This window comes from Lissotriton helveticus, chromosome 6 (assembly GCF_964261635.1).
Source record: "Lissotriton helveticus chromosome 6, aLisHel1.1, whole genome shotgun sequence".
NCBI classification, from domain to species: domain Eukaryota; kingdom Metazoa; phylum Chordata; class Amphibia; order Caudata; family Salamandridae; genus Lissotriton; species Lissotriton helveticus.
In genome coordinates, this window is record NC_136067.1 from 1517401152 (window position 1) to 1517421142 (window position 19991).

Below are 19991 nucleotides of genomic sequence, written 5' to 3' on the forward strand. Positions count from 1 at the left end.
CAGAACCTGCCCTGAGAATTGCAATCTTCAAGGGAACCAGTATTGGCATGGAAAACTATGTCAGTGGACAGAGTTAACAAATTGTGTACTGGCTGTTTTGGCGTTGCCCATCTCAAGTGCCAATGTTGAGAGGGACTTTTCACAGATATTTACATGGGAAGGAAAGAGCGAGAGCACTTGACCAAAGACAGAAGTATTGTATGGTGTACTACAATAAGTTGGACCTCATATACACTATACTTACACTGTCTATATACCATGTGCTATCAGTGCAGCAAGCAAGCAATAATAAAAGCAAAACGTTCCATAAACACCGTTTCTGTTGTTTTTAATGGTGCGAAAATGTGAAACCACTGATAACCACTGTTCTTTAGGTATTGAAATCACTTGAAAACACTGAAAATATCCCACCAGAATTTACCTAAAATAGAAACTGAAAAGAGGAAAGCCTATGCATAATGCAATGTCTTAGTTAGAACACAGAAAGAGTTATGACAACATATTCTGAGCCAGTCAACGGTAACCGTTACCAGATTCTGTGGGCAGCAGCTGCTTGCATGAAGAAGTAATCTAAGCAGCTGTGTGTACCTGTGGCTGGGCCAGGAGATAAGCATGTGTGCGCGGATGGCGCTAGCACCAAATATCAACTAGACTGAGGCTATTCTGCGCCTGCATAAAGGCAGTGGTCACGCAGGGCTTAATGTCTGGATGTGGGGGGGGAGACCTATCAAGTCCACCGTCCAATTCGCAATTGAGATCGCCTGCCAGGGTGTCTTCCACTTCTGGGAAGATGTGTGAGTCTTCGGCACCGTACCAATAAAATTCTCATTGTCATCATTAGGGATGTGTATGTTGATAAGACATACATCATGTGCATTAAGGGCCCCTCTAGTAGGGCATAGCATGCATCAGCATCTAGGCAGTCCCGTACAGGCCTTAATGGTACTCCCGGGGCTATTCATATTTGAGTTCCCTGTGCATATCCTGAGTAGGAAGTAGCAAAGATCTTTCCGTGCCAGCTCTTCCTCAGGCATTTTATACTCTCTCTCTATAAGTGAATCTCCTGCAGAAAGGCCACTGGTATGCTGTATCTGCAGAGGTATGCATAAACCCTGTTGCGCTTAGTAGGACTATTTAGACTCTGCACGTTCCATGTTGGTAACTTATGTTTAGTACCCAGAACCTCCATGTGTCAGCAAGAAATGCCAGCCTAGTCCCAAGCGCTTGGATGCAGGATTAACAGAACCACTCTTTGTGCCCCTTATCCATGGAAGCTCTACTACCCTTCTTAACTAAGCATAAAATTGCAACTCTAAAATGAAAAATTATGCTTATAAAGAAACACCAGTATGTCCCACCCCTCCAGCCTAGTCATGGTGCAGGCTACAACCCTCTTACTGAGAGGGAGGAGCTCAGGGATGTTTTAATTCCTAGGGGGTATTTACTAAATACCCAATGTGATCCGTATTGCATGGTGAGAGGTGCAGTGCAATGGGTGAGTGAGTTAAAACTAGCTACAGGGTTCGCCACACGTCTTTATTCAGGCGACTGTTCTAGGATTAAAAACAAGGGCCGATAAGCACTGCGGGGAATATGAGACCCGCTTGTGTTGCTTACAGATATTTTTGTATAGTCCCATCTTCCTAGCGTGGAGGGCAATGGGCCCGTACATGTTGAAGAATTATGTCTCTATAATTAACCATGCGGGCAATGAGTGCCCTACACGGTGTACCCGGGGCACCAGCCCTAGAGCGTTCTATGGAAAAGAACTTAAAGATTTTTACAGGTTGGAGAGTGTTGGTTATTCAATCCTCTGGAAAAGGGTCTGCAGAGGAACCCTCCGCCCACTCAGAGTAACCCAGGAAGAGGAGATTGTTATGTCTGGATCGCCCTTCGGCATCTTTGAGACAATCCTCCATCTTCTTTGCACTGCACTTTAGGCCCTCTACTGTCGCCTGGAGATCCTGAACATTTTTATGACGCCTGGCAACTTACCCCTGTGTGCTCATGATCCTTTCAGATACCTTGTAAGGTCTAGTCTCAGGTGGTTTATATCAATGACCATAGTGTCCATTTCAGTCTCCGGCGGCCAGGTCCTCTGGAGGCGGGCACAACATTGAGAATAGGAGGGGGTGTTCTAAGCCCTAGCATAAATATTGTGTATTCCCAAGGCAGCAGAAGTCTTGCAGTCCAGTACAGCATCCCCCAGTATCGCCACCACTTGGGCTTATGGCGGTCTCCGCTCCAGCGCTGCTCAGACTCTCCTAGTCGTCACATTTAGAGAGCAGTGTCCGTGCCGGTCGCACCCTTAAGCAGTCCAGTCAAAGTTGGGCCCCCTTCTTGGCCATTCAACCAGAGGCACACTTACGGCCTTAATCAGACTTTTTGGCATGCGGATGACTGGCTCACTAACAACTGCTGTGCGCAGCGGGTCCAGACAGCACCGCTATCGGAAAGGAGGAGCCACCATTTAGCTCCGGCCGGCTCTGCATCTCGTTGCCCTCCTCCCAGCTGTGCTCCACAGCATCTGGCTTAACCTCATAGGGAGTCATTCCCAATACTGCGGGTCCGTCACCCCTAGCAACTCACTGACATCGGGGCACCCCGCGGCCACTCCGTTCTGGGGGGTGGGGGGGAGGGGGGAAGGCTGTGCTCACCACCAGGCCAGTTCCATTGGGAGGCCGTCACAGGAGACCAGCAGCGCTTGTTTGTAGAGCGCGAACCGTCTCCCAGGGGCACAGAAGCAATCCCTGGGTTGGTAGGCGCTCATGCCTTCCTGTTCACAGGATTGAACACCTTCTGGTTTCAGCAGGAATTGGAAGTCTTTTGCTCGCCAGGCTGGGAGCTCTATAAAGGCACGTCTATTCAGCCATCTTGCTTGGCATTTCCAAGGCGTAAAGATTTGGAAAGAGGATGAGCTCAGCAGGCACCTCATGGAGGAACCCAAATGGGAATGTGGGTTACCATTTAAATGCCTGGGGAACACCATATATTAGCATGTTTGCCACCACTGAATTGCAAAATTGCTGCCATTGTATCATTCATTTGCACGTTTTCTCTGATCCCCCTACCTCTTGAAGAAATTGCGACAATGAGCCTGTTTGGTCCAGATAGGCCCGGACAATGGCAGTCATCTGGACTTGTCACTTGTCTGCTACCACATAGGGGGCTAGTCCCTCTCACCAGAATGATATAAAAGATCCTGCATCCACACCTGATATTGCTTGGCTTAACCACCTAGCTTTTGAGTACCTGCAGTATGGTCACCTGACACTACCAGACTGTACGAATATCTTGAGAGAGAACAAATGCCCTTCCCCTAAGTCATCATACGTTTTCAGTTGGAAGAGATTCTTCATCTAATGCTTTGAGGCATGTGATGTTGGGAACTTCTTAAGCTGTCTGCATTTGGACAACTCAGGCCTTTAGTTTTCTTCTCTTAAGCTGCATTTAGCTGCTGTTACTGTATATTTAATTATTGTCGTTTTTTAACATTATGATGCATTTTTATGGTGATGTCTTTTATGATTTGCATAAAATCGAAATAAAGACTGGAATACGAGTGATACTGTATAATTTATTTTATTTATTTATTTGTAAAGGGATAGTGTCATGTCTGGTACCTCTTTCCAGTGTCCCTTTGATTAAAGATTCAGGGGAGGGGTTAAGAAACTTCCAACTCCAAATATACAGGGCGTATTGCCATTATTACAATGGTAGTTCTACCTCAATGTTTGTATTCTTTTTTTAAATATCCCCATCCCATTATATAACCGCTTCTTCTGCAACCTTCGATCGCACCTGATTAGGCTAGTGTGGGGGAGGCAGACAGCCCCGGATAATCTTGGATACCCTGATGTTGCCATACGAGCGGGGAGGGTTTGGGGTTCCAAATCTCTGCAATTAAAGGCAATTCCTGCATTCCTGCATTCCCCACACTCTTGGACACATTGGTCACAGACCCCGACATAATAGTGGTTTTGTGGCGGCCATATTGAGGGAAGAAGGCAGTCCCAGCGCTCTAGCGCCGAGACTACAAAAGGAGGCAACGCGAGAACTCGCGAGACTTTGTGTTTTGTGTACACCTGAGGCGGAAAGCCGGGTGTTAGGCTACTTGCACCACCTCGTTTTAAAAATTGAAAATCTTCGTTAAACCTTTGATTTGTGCCGTATTTTAAAGGCAATTCCTGCATTCCCCACACTCTCGGACACATTGGTCACAGACCCTGAGATAATAGTGGTTTTGTGGCGGCCATATTGAGGGAAGAAGGCAGTCCCAGCGCTCTAGCGCCGAGACTACAAAAGGAGATGGCACTCCTCCGCGCAGCGGACGCAGACAGCGGCGCCGTAGTGGCGCCGAAGTCAAGCCAAAGTCCTGCCCGTCTGCGCCCGTCCACGCAGAGTCCGGGCTTAGGGCTAGAAACTCTGTCCCGGTCACCTCCTACATGTCACCTACTAAACAACATCTATTATCTTTGAATACCCATACTTCGCACTGTCCTCAAACCATCGCGGTAGACAAGTGGATAGGACCTCTTAACTGCCCACAATGTAAACAAAATATTGTACCCTTCATGACAAAACGACCCAAAAACGCTGATATGACTCTCAAGGGAGGCCTCATAAATGCACGTTCCATGTGCAAAAACGCCCAACATGTATATGACCTTATTGCTGAAAAAGACCTCGATTGTCTAATGGTAACTGAGACGTGGCTCAAAGATTGGTCCAATCCGGATATAGTCAAAGCCCTACCCCCGGGCTTTCTAATACAGAGATTGGACAGACCTCTTCAACGGGGAGGAGGACTAGCAATCATACATCGTGATTCCCATAAATGTTCCACCATGGAAATACCCGAAATAAAAGAAGCAGAATGCTTGAGTTTCAGTCTGCAAGCTCATGATTCTTTTACCTTTTCTGGCCTATTAGTATATCGACCCCCCAGACAAGCAACCCGGTTCCTGGAAAGCCTCGGGGAAGCACTTGCTAACTTAATTCTCTGATTTGCTAACTTCACCCTGCTAGGAGACACAAACTTACATCTGGACAATCTCAATGATCCTAACGTAGTATGCTTTAAAGATATCCTGAACATACTAGGTCTGACGATCCAAACAGTGGAGCCAACTCATAATGCTGGGCACATATTAGACTGCATCTGCTCGAATATCAATACAATTACAGTAGAATCACCACTGACCCAAATATGGTCAGATCACAAGTTCATCAGCTTTAATTTAAAAATAGATAACAATAGAAAAACTAATTCAATTCCCTGCAATACAAGCTCAACCCCCTGCTGGAAAAAAATCACCGAACACCCGGACCTAACGAACTGGGTAGAGGCAGAAAAACCATCCCCAGTGGGAAATGTGATCACTGATAATGAACACTACAAGGGTTGGATGAAAACTATTGGGGAAAGATTGACAACAGGAGGAACCAAATCAAAAAAGATACAAAGGAAAAAATCCGCTCCTTGGTACACCAACTCCTTAAAGGTCACACTAGGAGAAGTGAAACTTCTAGAAAGAAAATGGCGACACCAATACAAGAGGGAAGATAGGGAAAACTATAAAAAAGCCAGGAGGAACTACCATACCTCTATCAAGCTTGCGAAAACCAACTATTATACAAACCTGATTGAGTCGACCAACAATAACCAAAAAGAGATATTCCAAATAGTCAACGGCTTCAGAAAACCCAAAATATTATCTCAGGAAATTCCACCGTCCCAAGCTCTCTGTGACAAAATTGCGGAATATTTCGAACAGAAAATTACAAACTTTACAAAAGAGTTCCCACAGATCAGTCAGCTAGCATTAAACACAGCTGACCCTATAATTCCAAAGGATACACTCGGAACCACAACATGGGACAGCTTTACCATGATTAACTTAGCCGAGTCCTCCCAAGCCATATTAAAATTGAACTCAGGCTCTCCTCTCGATCTCGGTCCTCCTCTACTACTTAAGGCCATAAAAGATGAGGTCAACCCAATGATCAACTCAATATTGAATTCTTCCCTGCAAACAGGAGACATCCCTACATGCTGGAAGATCGCAGTAGTTAAACCTCTCCAAAAAAAAGTTACTCAGGACCCTACGACATTGTCAAATCTTCGACCCATATCACTTCTCCCAGCATTATGCAAACTTACAGAGACATGCGTAAACAAACAGCTCACCGCATATTTAGAGAACAATAACCTTCTCCATCCAAATCAAGCGGGCTTCCGCTCTCACCACTCCACTGAATCTGCCCTCATCTTCTCGACGGAAACAATCAGGGCCGCTTTGGATCAGGGCAAAAGAGCAGTCCTGATCCTATTGGATTTATCCGCAGCATTCGACACGGTGTCCCACGATATTCTACTTCATCGCTTAAGTAGTGCAGGCATAGGGGGCACCGTGTTGAAATGGTTTACCAACTTCCTGAGACAAAGAAAACAGACCATCATCCTAGGGCCATATCACTCTGAGGCAAGGAAGTCCAGTCTGGGGTACCTCAGGGCTCCAGCTTAAGCCCCATATTATTCAACCTATACATGGTCCCATTAATGAAACTCGTCTCTTCCTTCGCTATTAGTTCAATAGCCTATGCCGATGACACTCAACTAGTTTTAATACTAGATGAGGACGCGGCAATTGCCGAACGCTCCCTTAGGGATTGTTTGAAAGCCACTTTTGAGTGGATGAACACAAACCATCTGAGATGTAACACTGCAAAGACCGAAATCTTACCCTTCGGGAAAAACAATCTGTTCTCTCCCCAGACCTGCTGGCCATCCAACGTAGAAGCCCCGCCGAGCACTATAAAGAGTGCCCGAAACCTAGGAATCAAATTTGATGAGGCATTGTCCTTTAAGCAACAGACCAGTGAAGTGGCTGGCTCCTGTTTTAATGTCATTAAGAGTCTTCGGAAATTCTTTGACTTCCTCCCCCTACCAGCCAGGAAAACGGTAGCGGTGGCATTAATCACATCTAGGCTAGACTATTGTAATAGTCTGTATGTAGGGGTCAACAAAGCCTCCCTACATAAGCTGCAAATGGTACAAAATGCCGCAGCAAGATTAGTGCTAAAAATGCCAAGAAAGTCCTCGGCATCTGCAGCACTTGACACTCTCCACTGGCTCCCCATACAAAAGAGAATCCTGTTCAAACTATTGATAATCACTTTTAGGGCATTTCATAAAAGAGGCCCAACATACCTGCTCAACAACTTCAATCGCTATTACCCTGGACGTCATCTGAGATCTGCTACGGCCAACCTAATGATTATCCCAAAGTTCCGACTGGCCACTAGAGGGGGAAAGTCTCTAGCGGTCAAAGGCTCTAAAGCATGGAACAAACTCCCATCTCAAATTCGGGAAATCTCTTGCGAGAGCAAATTCAGGAAAACCATCAATACCTGGATCTACAACCAAGCAGTCACCACCTGTAAAACCCTGGTTTAAAACTGAAACGCCTTATGGGTCACTACATCTCCCACCTCTTTCTCTGGATTACACAAGCCACAAATAAGCGCCAAGATGCTCCTCGGAGTGATAGAGCGCTATACAAATTCCCAATCAAATCAAAAAAATATACTACCTTGTCACACAGGCCAGCTTTGCGTGGAACTGGTACTATGTGGAATCCAGGATCCCCCATATCAGGTCAGAAGCGGACCTCGCGCACCAGACGCCCTTGAATACTCTTCTGCCAGCGGGGTTGCTGCATGACCCTCAGGATATTCAGACAATATCCACAAAGAGTTGGGCCTGGCAACATCTGATTAGTGTGACCGAGTCCCATCTCCTGTATTCTCCCTCACTGCCATTGGTAGGGAATAGCTGGGTTCCTATCCTGCAGGAAACTTTACTGAAGTGCACATTAGCAAAGTTTCACGACCTGTTTTCCAGTGGTCACATTCTCTCACGATCGGAAGACTCCCGCTTTGGCGATACCATAGTTATGGATCATTTTATATTGCGGCGACTGCAAGGGGCATTGAGGGCCAGAATTCCCAGTTACCCACTCGAGCCCCCTGAAATCACTTTATTGACCGGGATTATCAAAGACACGAGTAGACTCCATCTTATGTCCAAATTGTACAAATCTGTCATATCCCTACTCCCAAGCCGGATGCTGGGGTGCGTGCCGCCTGGGAGCGGGACTTGGGCCATCCCATCTCCGACTCACAGTGGTGTCGCTGCTGTTTACACCGAGTAGGGTGCACCGTATGGACCTGTCCCCACACGTGTCCTAGGTGTCACTCCCCAGAGGCTGACTTTGCACACATGGCATGGAACTGCGAGAAGATCACTAGACATTGGAAAGCAGTCTTTGCTGAGCTCTCTCGCATGATTAATATGAAACTCATACCTTCCCCACTACAGGCCCTAATGGGGCACATACACGACCTCCCTAAACCTAAGAGTCGCAATTGCGCTCCTTATTGCCAAAATGGAAGTAGATATGAATTGGGGTAGCACATTCTCACCTACACCAAAAGCCTAGTTACTTAGTATGACATACTGCAACACGAATAGCGATACATATGCACTGATGCAACCGCCTGCTTCCAGGCCGCTCGACATATGGCAGTCATATCTTTTAGCTGTACATGACCCGGAAGGCACACAACCCCAGCAGCAGCACACCCCTCAAAGTATTGGGATAAACGGGGGAACACAATCATCTGTTGGGTAGACACCGACATGGTAGCGATGTATGTGTTATTTCCCTCTCACACTGCTACCCAGGACTATCATTGTCACTGAATGTTTTGATAACGAATTTATGAATATGGACTTGAAATCATTGTCAACCACAGCTAACACCTAACTGTACTGTCTTTTGCCTACTGTTTATAACAAAAATCAATAAATAAAAGTTTTAAAAAACAAAAAACTCCAAATATACAGAAAAGCCACCATCCGGGGCACTCTCACTTACTGTCCTCCAGGACCATGTCCAGCCTTCTGCACTTCATAACCTCCCTTGCCATAGACTCCAACAACTACATTTTACTCGGCGACCTCAACTTCCATCTTGACGATCACAATGACATCAACGCTACCAATCTCTTCAACAGCATGAACAACATCAGACTCACCCAACTCGTCCACGACCCAACACACTGCAGGCCACACACTAGACCCCATCTTCACCTTCAGCGATCGCATCAGGTACAGCCACACCATAGAACTCACCTGGGCCGACCACTCCAACATCACCAGCAAACGGACCTCCGCTCCCAGTCTGCCCTATGCCCTCTACCGCAACTGGAGCAAAGCCTCAAAGGACACATGGATCAACACCTTCAACAACACCACCCCATCTCCTTCAGCAACCTAGACAAGAATGTGAGACATTTCAACAATTGGCTCACCAACAGTGTCACTCCCATCTGCAACAACACCCCAAGAAGGTTCACCAAGCAGACTAGCTGGCACACTAAATTCCTGAGAACCTCTAAATGACGGTGTAAACAACTGAAAAGATGATGGTGCACCAGCAAGGACATGACCAACCAGACCGCCTTCAACCTCTACCAGAGAGAATCGAAGAAAAAGGCCATAGCCTCACACATCGAATCAAGCTCCCATATCAGCAAAGAACTCAATAGACTCAAAGAAGTCTCCAACAAACAATATTACACCTTCATAGGAACTCTGCGACAACCTTGCAAACTTCTTCCACAACAAGATCGCCAACATCTACAGAAACTTCAACCCACGGCCACCGACTTCTTCAAGCAACACAACAACCCCGCTACCACTGCATACATCCGACTAACTGAATGGAGCCAGCTCGCCCCACAGGACACCACCTCCATCATGAACTTGGTCCACACAGGGGCTCCAACTGACCTATGCCCTCACTACATCTTCAACCTAGGTGTAGCCAGAATCAGCCACATACTCAAAGCCTTGTTCTACACATCAATTGCCACGGCCACCTTCCTAAAAGAATAGAGGCACGCAGAAGTCAATGCCCAACTAAAGAAACCATTGGCAGAGCGAACTCAACAACTACCAACCGGTCACCCCGCTCCTGTTCCCGGCCAAAGTATTAGAAAAAGCCATACACCAACAACTCTCCTCACATCTGGAACAGAACTTCAGAACATTTTACTTGACTCCTCCCAATCCATATTCTGCAGCAACCACAGCACCAAGACAGCCTCACCATGGCTACATACGCCATCCGAACCCTACTTGACCAAAGAGAGACTGCAGCTCTGATCCTCCTAAACCTCTCGGCCTTCGGTACAGTTTCCCACCACACATTCATCACTAGTCTGCACAACAAAGGCATCCAAAGGGCCGCTGTCAGATCGATCACTTCATCCTCACTGGAAGAATGCAAAAAGGTGTCTTCCCTGCTTCACTTTCAAACCAAAGGAAACCATCTGTGGAGTACCCGAAAGAACCTCCCTCAGTTCCACCTGTTTCCACACTTTTATGACACCTCTGGCCAGCATTGTCAAAACCCATGCCCTACGCAGCAACACAGAACGCATCCTTTCCAAAGACACCAAGACCAACTTCCACAACTGGATGAAAGACAACTACTTGAAGCTCAACACGGAAAAGACAGAGGCAATAATCTTCTGAAACAAAGTTCCACATGGGCCGCATCATGGTGGTCCTCAGAACAGCCAAATTCCTACCCCCACTGACCATGCTAGGACCATCGGCATCATTCTTGACAACAAGTTAACCAGGTCAACTCTGTCTCTGCTTCATTTGATGCATGCTTCGAAATATATATTCAAATGGCTACTCCAAAGCTCAAGGCGCACCATCACCCAGGCCCTCACCTCCAGCAGACTGGACTACAGCAACACTCTCTATGCAAGGTTCGCAACTCACCTCCTCCTATACCTACAGACCCTACAGAACGCCGCAGCCCGACTTGACCTGAATCTCCCAAGACAATCGTGCGGCACCCCCTACCTCAGGGAACTCCACTGGCTCCCGGTACAGAACAGATGCCAGTTCAATGCCCTACACAACTGCGGATACGCTTACTTGAACCACCGCCTGGAATTCCTTCAGTCATCTCCCCTCTGTTTCCCTTTCTCTAACCCTCACCCCCCCCACATCCGATGTAGAAAATGCAGAGGTCACTCCTACCTATCAGTGAAGACATGGAACGAGCTACCTTTTCATCTCCGGACCTCCTCATCTCTTCCAGTGTCCTGAAAGTCACTGAAGACCTGGCTATTCAACCAGACCCTGCCAGGGCATGAATACCCTCACAGGCGCTCCACGAATCTACTGATTGATATCAAATGAACGATTTCCATCCCAACCATATTCTCACACCCTATCTTCTTGGCCACAGGGTTCTTCATAAATAAGATGTAAATGGAGTACAGAGGGAATGGAAAAGACTTGAGACAGGCCAAGCAACTATTTATCAATTTTGTGCCTGATGACAGCATGAGATCACTGGGTGTATAACACCATGTACTGTAACCAGGCCAACTTCAATTATGCAGTTCTGCATAATTATGGATTTTCTGCACTTGTCACAAAATACACAATCCGTTGCATAGTTGCAGATTTCAAGTAAACTTTTGTTGTTGTTGCTCAAAATGGTGAATTAAAAAAGCAATATATGCGGTACTGAGCAGTGGCTGACCGTTTGCAAATGTTAAATGGCATCTTTCAGTTGCCATTTAAAGGCTTGACTTAGAATTTGGTGGACAGCAGAAAACTTCCTCCAAAGGAATAGGGGCTGTCAGAGGAAGAACTATACACCATCCATTCTATTTGGTGTAGACCATGTTAATTCTTTTTTTCGTGTCCATCACCGCCAGGAAAATATTAGTGGTATGGGTCAGAAAAATACTATAATGCCCCCGCACTCTGGGGAGAAAACTCCCAGTTTGTTTTTGGGAAAAGAATATAATAAAGCCTCCTCAAACTTCTGCTTAAGGAGTTTGTTTTTGAAAGGTTTGGCAGCTTGCTGACACTGTACCACATGTTAAACTTTTCCTACATTGACAGGGAGCGCCATGATGGCGGTTCCTGTCAACATAGAGAGTAGTCCATAGGGCAACACAGAGCTTGGTAACACCTGCAGACTCTACACAGATAATCAGTGTTAGGACCATCATATTCCAATGCATTTAGGGTGATCTTCTCACAGGTACAACTGCTTTAGTTTTAGTTTTCCTGTAAAATGTAGACTGCAGAACTAATTCACTAGGTTCTATTAACTTTATATTCTTATAGGAGTTCTGGTTGTCCAGCCTTTTTCAGTTTTTCTACCTTGTGCAAGCAGTTCTAACCTATTCTAAAGGGGAAACATAGGGTAGTGATTATATTTAGGCCATAATTTGTCCTCTTGCCCTGATTTTTCTCTCTCCCATTAATTGTCAGTCCTTTTATGCAGGCAATGTTAGATGCTTTGCCTGCCTCAAGTAACATGACAAATTGTAAATAAAATTATGCATAGGAGCTTTGGGTCAGCCCTCTTCACCCAATTGTCTATTCAGCTGTCATTCATGTTGTGCTTCCAATCACCACCGCATGGGCCACTGGCTCTCTTGTACTGCAAACATTAGTATATTTCCCAGTCATATGTGCACATCTGCCTACAATAAATTGTACTATAGTGTCAAATCTTGTAGCCAATACTTTTCTTTGCCCAGGCTTTTTTCTCTTGTTTTTTTTTGTCATCCTTGTGTGTTTAAACTATACTTTTCAGTAGCAATAATTCAGAGCTATTACTACCTTTTCTTTGTGCAATAAGAAACATATTTCCCTATGATAGACATTACACCTAAAAAGAGTTTGCAGGCCTGCATGCTAACAAGCGCAATTAAATATATGTAATGGTTAGTTGTTTTTTATTTAATTATTTTAGCCAGCATACAGCCACCACAGAGTGGCATTGATTTTGCTAATTCATTAAATAAGGAAATAAACCTTCACACCAGGTTGCCCAAACCCGGCCTATTAGCTTTGTTAAAGCTTGTTTGGAAGTGGTGGTACCAATCCACTATGAGCCGGGTTCATGTGGATCTTTACACAGCATTTGAATTGTAGTATCTTGTGCAAGAAGTTCTAGATTGGAAAACATTTTGCGAATAGCTGCATACAATTGGTTGGAGTGCCCCTTTAACTATCCCTTTTCATTATTGTTCTTCAAAGACTCCTTTCAGTTAATCAGTACAGGCCTTTAGGTCACCAGGATACTTCTTTTAGGAATAACTCATATGGTCTAAATCTTTTGGCCAATTTACCGTTATTGGGTAAGTAACTTGATCTCATCGTCAATGCAAGATTTTCTATAGAACTGTGCTTATATTCCCAATTACTTACATTTTCAGGAGATTTTTCTAACTGGTTGTGCTTAATGATATTGTGCATCACGTCTTGAAGACAGTCACAACATCTCCAAATGTTACCAATAGATGTGATTCGAAATTCCGGAATAATTACATTCTCACTTCTGTGTAGCAAAAAACAAAACAATTTTGATGACCCAAAATGCATGTCCCTGTGAGTTTCTACTCTTATAAATGTTTTCCTCTTAAAGAACCTAAACTGTTCTTTTTTCTTTTCCAAGCCGATTGTTCTGAAAATGTCCACCAAAAAACCGAGAGGAGAATCTAACTGAAGTTACAACCAAGAATGGGGAATCTTGTAAACTTCATCAGTGGTAGTACAATGTCCAAAATATTGCTACCAGAAGGAAAACAGTGGCTGAAGCACTGAGTGCTAGTCGCAAAGTGCAGAGATTACCAGATACATCAGTACAATCATCCTGAGCATTTTGTTGTAAATATCTGTGCAAGCATCCTTTTCGGTCTTTATCTTCTTCAGATTCCTCGTATATTCGTCTGTTGTACTTTAACATTGATGTAGAGGTAGTTGTCTTGTAGGTTTCTTCCTGGAAAAGAAAATGTATATTTGCTTTCAACTTTAAAATTAAATAACTACAATCAGACTTTGTTACTAGGAGAATTGTTTAACTTTTATTTTGCCTTTTCATAGGAAAAGGGCCTAGCTTTTACAGGCTGCACAACTGATGCTACACTCGTACTGGGTTCTTCTAAATTTTCTTCTGTATGCTTTGTTTAGACAGAGGGAAAAAAACTTCAGAATCAAAACTAAAAACATCCTGGTTATTTATTTTCTACTAATACAATTTAAAATCCCAAAATACATTCTCAATAGATTTTGTCACAAAAAACAATAGGTCAATTGCCATTTCTTCTTAACATACGTAGTTGTATGGCGCAAGCAAGCCCCAGTAGTCACCCAACGTTTTGATTTATAGATCGTTATCTAGGAGTATTAGTGATTTAACTTTTACAGGGTGTGACGTCACCAGAAAATGTACTGTAGCGTGTACTTCATACATTTCTTGACACTGCCTCTCTAAAAAGTGTTTGTGTTTTTAACTTTGTTCTATTAATGAACAGAAAAGATCAAAAAGTTTGTCTACTGTTACTTGAGCTACTTTGAGTACCCAACAAGTTTGATTGGTAAGGAACAAGCTTTATTCTTTAGTGATACTACACATGCCACGGATAAAAACTGTGTGGCTGAATGAAGTCTCAGGGTTAGGAAAAATCTTCACGTGATATTGCTATGTTGCCAGTTGAATATGTATATCGAAATATGCAAATTAAAATAATAATAAAATGTCTGAAAAAGCTTTTCTTAATGAATGATGACAATTGGCCGACATTGCAAACTGAATTATTTGTTAATCTTTTTGTTTTATTTTTATATTTAGCTATAGCGTGTTCTGTAGATATCTGTAATAGTATGAGCGATATTCAACATAAACCTGTAAGGCCAGTCAGTATTTTACAAAAAGGCAGTTATGCAATTTGGCATTGAGCTTCTACTTCTGTTCCCATTGTTATTAAAAGTGAACATCAAGGCTCGAATATTGGCCTTTAATATTAATTGACTTATAAGTGACAGTCTTCATCAACATATTTTCTTAGGGCGACAAACTGTCTCCTCCAAGAAATTGTGGCAGCAGTGAGTCCCTGCGCATAGCCAATCCTGTATCTTTCGAACTTTTGGCGTTTATTCTCATGGTTTATTTCTTCCCCTATCCAGATCTCCAACCCTTGATTTTAGGGGAGGCCAATCTGCTTTCAGTAAAGCTAGATCAATCAATGCGCATTCAGACTTATCAATCTAGGACGTGGTATGAGACCCAAATAAACATTTATTTATTTGTGCGATTTTATATAGCGCAAACTTTACCCGAAGGTGTCAGAGCGCTTTACATGTGAACCAGTTGAAAACATAAGGACTTAGGATTACATGCGTTACTTAAAGGAGACAAACAGAAAAAATTGCAAATGTACAAGAGGTAAAGTCACACAAGGAGGAGATACAAATGGATATTGTTAGACCTGACACCTTTCGGCGTGGTTCTTCCCCCATCTTTTTGCCTCTGACTCATGTGTTTTGATGCTGTGCTGGATTTCGTTTTTGCTGATTTAGATGTTTTGGACACTCTGCCACTGCTGATCAGTGTCAGAGTGTAAGTGCTCCTTCTGTAAATTGTGATATTGATTGAGTATACCGAATTGGCATATTTGTATCACCACGAAGTCCCTAGTAGAGGGCACTGTGTGTGCCAGGGCTGGTGATGACAAATGCTGCTAGTGGGCCTGCAGCGCAGATTGCGCCACCCACATGAGTAGCTTTAAAATGGTGACTCAGGCCTGCCAGCGCAGGGCCTGTGTGCAGTCCGTGACTGCCATGTCAGCCTGGCCCGTGTCCCCACTGGCTAGGCCCAATCCTTCCCTGTCTGTGCACATCAGTCACCCCTATGGAAGGCTCAAGGTACCCCCCTGGGCAGGGTGCAGTGTAGGGATAAGGTAGAGCATGTGCTAGTGCAGGTACTATGCTCTGGTAGTGGGCTACAGCCATTTTGTGTGCTCACTGCTGTAAGGCTATCTTGCTCCATAGAGTAACATGGAGGGGGGCTGGGCCCATGTGATACCAGCCTATCTCCCCATAGGAACAAGATGGGACATAAGTGAAAGATATCCCTGGACTCAGAATTTAATGACACATCTTTTAGTGAAGGGTGTTTTTAAATCCTGTGTTGGAGAATAGCACTTTTAGAAAGTGGCTGTTCTCTTGTCTAAACCTTTTTCTGTGTGCCTGGGTTTGTGGAATGTCTGCCTGGTCTGGATGTGACAGGAAGGGGCTGCAGAGCCCCAGAGGAGAGGGTCGGAGCCATCCCGGGGATGAAAGGGCACATCTGCCTGCTTGGGAGGAGGGAGGAAGGAATGCCAGATAAGTGCTGGGCTGTGCCTGCCTACCTCCCCCACATTCGCTCTCTCCTGGTGGTCAACTGACCCCACTGGCCCTGAAGCTGACAGGAAGAAGAAAGCCAGAGACACCTCAGTGCTCCGCAACCCCCAGAACTGGTTTAGACTGGACCCAGGGCCTCCATGCACCAAGAACTTCAAAGACATTGGGGGTATAAGGAAAGGACCCCTGTCTGCAGAAAGTTAGATTCTGAAACTCTACAATCAAGACGGACCCTCTGCTGGAAGGAGGACGGCGAGAGAACAAAAGGAAGATTGCCTTGCTGTGTGCTCTAAGCGCTGACCTGTTCTGCTGTATCACTGGAAGCTGAGGAGGGGAAAGGGACTTTGCTGTGGGCTGTGTCCCTGCCTGCTTGAAACTGCTGAGACTTTGCTGTGTGCTGTGCCTACAGCTTGAATCTCCAAGGGCCTGAGAAGAGCTGGCTCCCTGTCTGCAACCCAGGAACATAAAGGTTGCCCAAGGACTGCAAGACTCTGCTGTGCCCCCCCCCCGAAGCTGTGGGCCGGGGAGATCGTGAAACTGCTGTGTGCAGTGAACATCGGGGACTGCTCGACTAAGCCTGGCTGTGTGTCCCGGATAGCGCGCTGGCTGCTCTCTGCTCTGATTGAGAGCGCCGCGCTGATTGCTGCCTGCTTTGCCCCGAGATCGGTGTGTTCATCGACACGTGCTCGTGGGGGCCGAGGGGTTCTGAAGCTCCCCCAGCGCAGCGCGGGTTAATTCCGCTTGCCTGCATCATCACCGCCGCGGGCCCGGGCCCTGAAATCGACCTCGAGGGTCTGCTTGCATTCACGAAGGGGCCGTGCGGTGATTGGCCGTGGCCGGAGGCTGGTAGAGAAGTGCCGCGACCGGATTGGCCGATTCCCCCAAAGCTGCGGTGACGTCGCGGAGGGCTCGGCAGAAGTGCCGCGACCGGATTGGCTGATTCCCCCCAGAGCTGCGGACGTCACTGAGGGCTCGGCAGAAACGCCGCGACGGGATTGGCTGGCTTCGCTGAAGCTGCTGCGAGAGCCGAGGAAGTGCTGTGATCACCGCCGGGACCGGGGAAGACTGACCCGACCTCGCCGAGGGATCTGGAGAAGTGCTCGAGCCCCCGGCCTGCCGTCTCTGCTCCCCGCCGCTCCCCGAAGGATTGAGAGCAGGCGGAGAGCCTGCTGAGACCGGCCGGGCCCGAGCGTGAATGAGCGCTCCCCAGCGAGGTCCACCTGAGGCAGGAGAAGTGCCGGGGGAGGGAAAAGGAGTCCCCCCCGGCCCTCGGGTGAGACGCGCTTGTAGCGCTTAGGCTTCTCAGAGGTAGGGGATGATTCCTCTGGCACCGGTTGGCATCCACCTTGTTTTCCTTGCTCGTTTTTAGGGCTAATATAAAGTCAATCAGTATTACTCGTTGTTTTTGATACCGAGGGACTAGAGACTATTTTTGTTTTGATTCTGAGGACTGCCTATTTACAAGAACCATTAAGAATTAAGTGCAACCTTGTTCTAGATGAAGTGTTTAACGTGCAACCTTGAAACTAGAAATGCTATCGGTTCTAAAGAAGTGATTATCATGCAACTGCTTCATTTACATGCTGAAACTAGATAAAGTTATATATTTTTATAAAAATATACTTACCTGTGTGGTCTCAGTTTGTGGTGGATTGGGGATTATTGTTGTGTTAAGTGCAAATGTTATCCACATTGTCTCCGAGTTTAGCCTAGACTGCTCGCGCCATGCTACCTAGAGGGTGAGCAGGGGTTATCTCAGAGGGTTATTCCGTTGCCCTGACCGGAGCTAGGGGTCCCTACTTGGGCCAAGGTACTTACCTTTGCCAACCAGAGACTCCCGGTTCTAACATTGGTGGCTCGCGGTGCGGATTTTGAACTAATAATTGCACTTGACCGGCAGTGATTTCTTGTACATCACTAGTCTAGTTTAGCAGAACAGGTTGCGCAAGACTTTTTCTTTTTGGTGAAACCTTTTTAGTTGAAAAAGGGTAGGAAGCATCATGTCTCGGAAAGCGCCAAGCGTGAATGGAGACGTGGAGGTGGAATTTGAAATCCAGAAGTTGTTAACCTATAACAAGGAGCAACTGAGAAAAGTCTGCAAACAGCTTGAATGCCCAGTGAGGGGCGGCGCAAATAAGGAAGAGCTAAGGACAGCTCTGAGGGCCTGGTGGGAGGCCAAACATGGTGTCCCAGAAGCTCCTATGGAAGAGGGTGGCGCACAGGAGATTGGGTTTTTGCCCAGTGAATTGCCAGTGGCAAAGCCAGCGTCTAGGGCCGGCAGCACCCACTCCAGTAGGATTATTTCTCCAGAGGAGTTGGAGGAGAATCAGAGAGCTAGGGCCCATGAGATTGAGCTTTTGAAGCTCAGGGCGGAAGCCGATGAGAAGAAACTGCGCCTGGAAATTGAGAAAGAGGCACAGGAGAGGAGGCATGCTCTCGCTTTGGAGGAAAAGAAGCTCCAATTGGCTCATGAGAGGAGCATGAAGGAATTGGATTTCAAATATAAAGAGAGGGGGTCCAGTTCTAATGGTGGCAGCGCACAACCAGTACAGGCGGGTAAGGTATACATACCAAAGGATCTGGTACAGAATTATCAGAGGGGTGAGGATATTTATGCGTGGTTCAGAGCGTATGAACTTGCCTTAAAGATGAATGAGGTGCCTGAGAAGAATTGGGGAGCAGGATTGTGGAAGCATTTTGAGGCCTCTGGGAGGGATGTTTTGGCACCCTTAGAAGCAGAGGATGCTTTGTCCTACTCCGCCATGAAGGAGGCTTTGTGCCTCAGGTATGGGCTCACTGCTGAACAGTACCGCCAGAAGTTTAGGAACTTCAAGAAGCTTGATTCAAGTACTTGGGTGGAGTGTGTGAGTATGTACACGCGTGCACTGGAAGGTTGGATGAAGGGCAGCAAAGTTACTGATTATGTGGGGTTGTGTCACTTGATTAGTAGGGAGCACTTAAGTAGTTTGTGTGTCCCAGAGCTGCGCCAGCATCTTTTGGATAGTAAGTTAACTGATCCCAGTGAGCTTGCTAAAGAGGCGGACCGGTGGACTAGCACCAGGGTCCACAAGGGGGTGGTAAGTACCCCCGCCAAAGGTGGACAGGGTCCCCAACAGAAGAGTGGGGGGGACACGGGTAATCAAAAGGAGTCTTCTAAAGGGCCCCAAACTGGTTCCCAGGAGAAGGTGTCTCAACCCCCCAAGTCTAAGAAGTCCTGGCCCCGTAAGGGCAAGCAGGACAACAGGCCCCCGCCTACCTGCTTTACATGTGGGGCGGTGGGGCACATTGCCCCCAAATGTATAAAGAAACCTCCAGCACCCTCTGGTGCTCCAGCACCGGCATTGGCCAGTGTAGCTTTGGGAGGGGATTTGATCTCTAGTGGGGAGGAAGGGTTAGCAGTGATGACCCTTGTCTCTTTAGGAGACCGAGAGATGGCCCAGGAAACCTTGCTGCCCCAAAACACTAAGAAATACGGGCAGAAGGTGACCATCAATGGACAGGTGGTGGAGGCTCTGAGAGACACAGGGGCCAGCGTGACATCTGTTAGGTGTCAGTGGGTGTCTGAAGAGCAAATTGTTCCCCAGGTACTCCGGCCTGTGGTGGCAGCTGACAGTTCAGTGCGCTACTGCAGGCTGGCGAAAGTTCCATTTGAATGGGGAGGAGTCTCCGGTATTTTGGAGATTGTAGTAAG

General features: G+C 46.3%; 2 protein-coding genes across 3 annotated transcripts in view; one reads left to right on the forward strand and one right to left on the reverse strand.

The window, feature by feature from the left end:
• FANCL (FA complementation group L) overlaps nucleotides 1–14667 on the forward strand; it is a 370446-nt gene extending 355779 nt beyond the window's left edge. For both annotated transcript variants that reach the window (XM_078649307.1, XM_078649308.1), the window contains one exon: nucleotides 13575–14667. In XM_078649307.1, the coding sequence (XP_078505433.1) occupies nucleotides 13575–13625 (51 nt within the window). In that variant the 3' untranslated portion in view covers nucleotides 13626–14667. The remainder of the gene's footprint in view (nucleotides 1–13574) is intronic.
• VRK2 (VRK serine/threonine kinase 2) overlaps nucleotides 12836–19991 on the reverse strand; it is a 424890-nt gene continuing 417734 nt past the window's right edge. Inside the window, 1 exon segment of the mRNA XM_078649306.1 lies at nucleotides 12836–13898. Within this exon segment, the coding sequence (XP_078505432.1) occupies nucleotides 13662–13898 (237 nt within the window). The 3' untranslated portion in view covers nucleotides 12836–13661.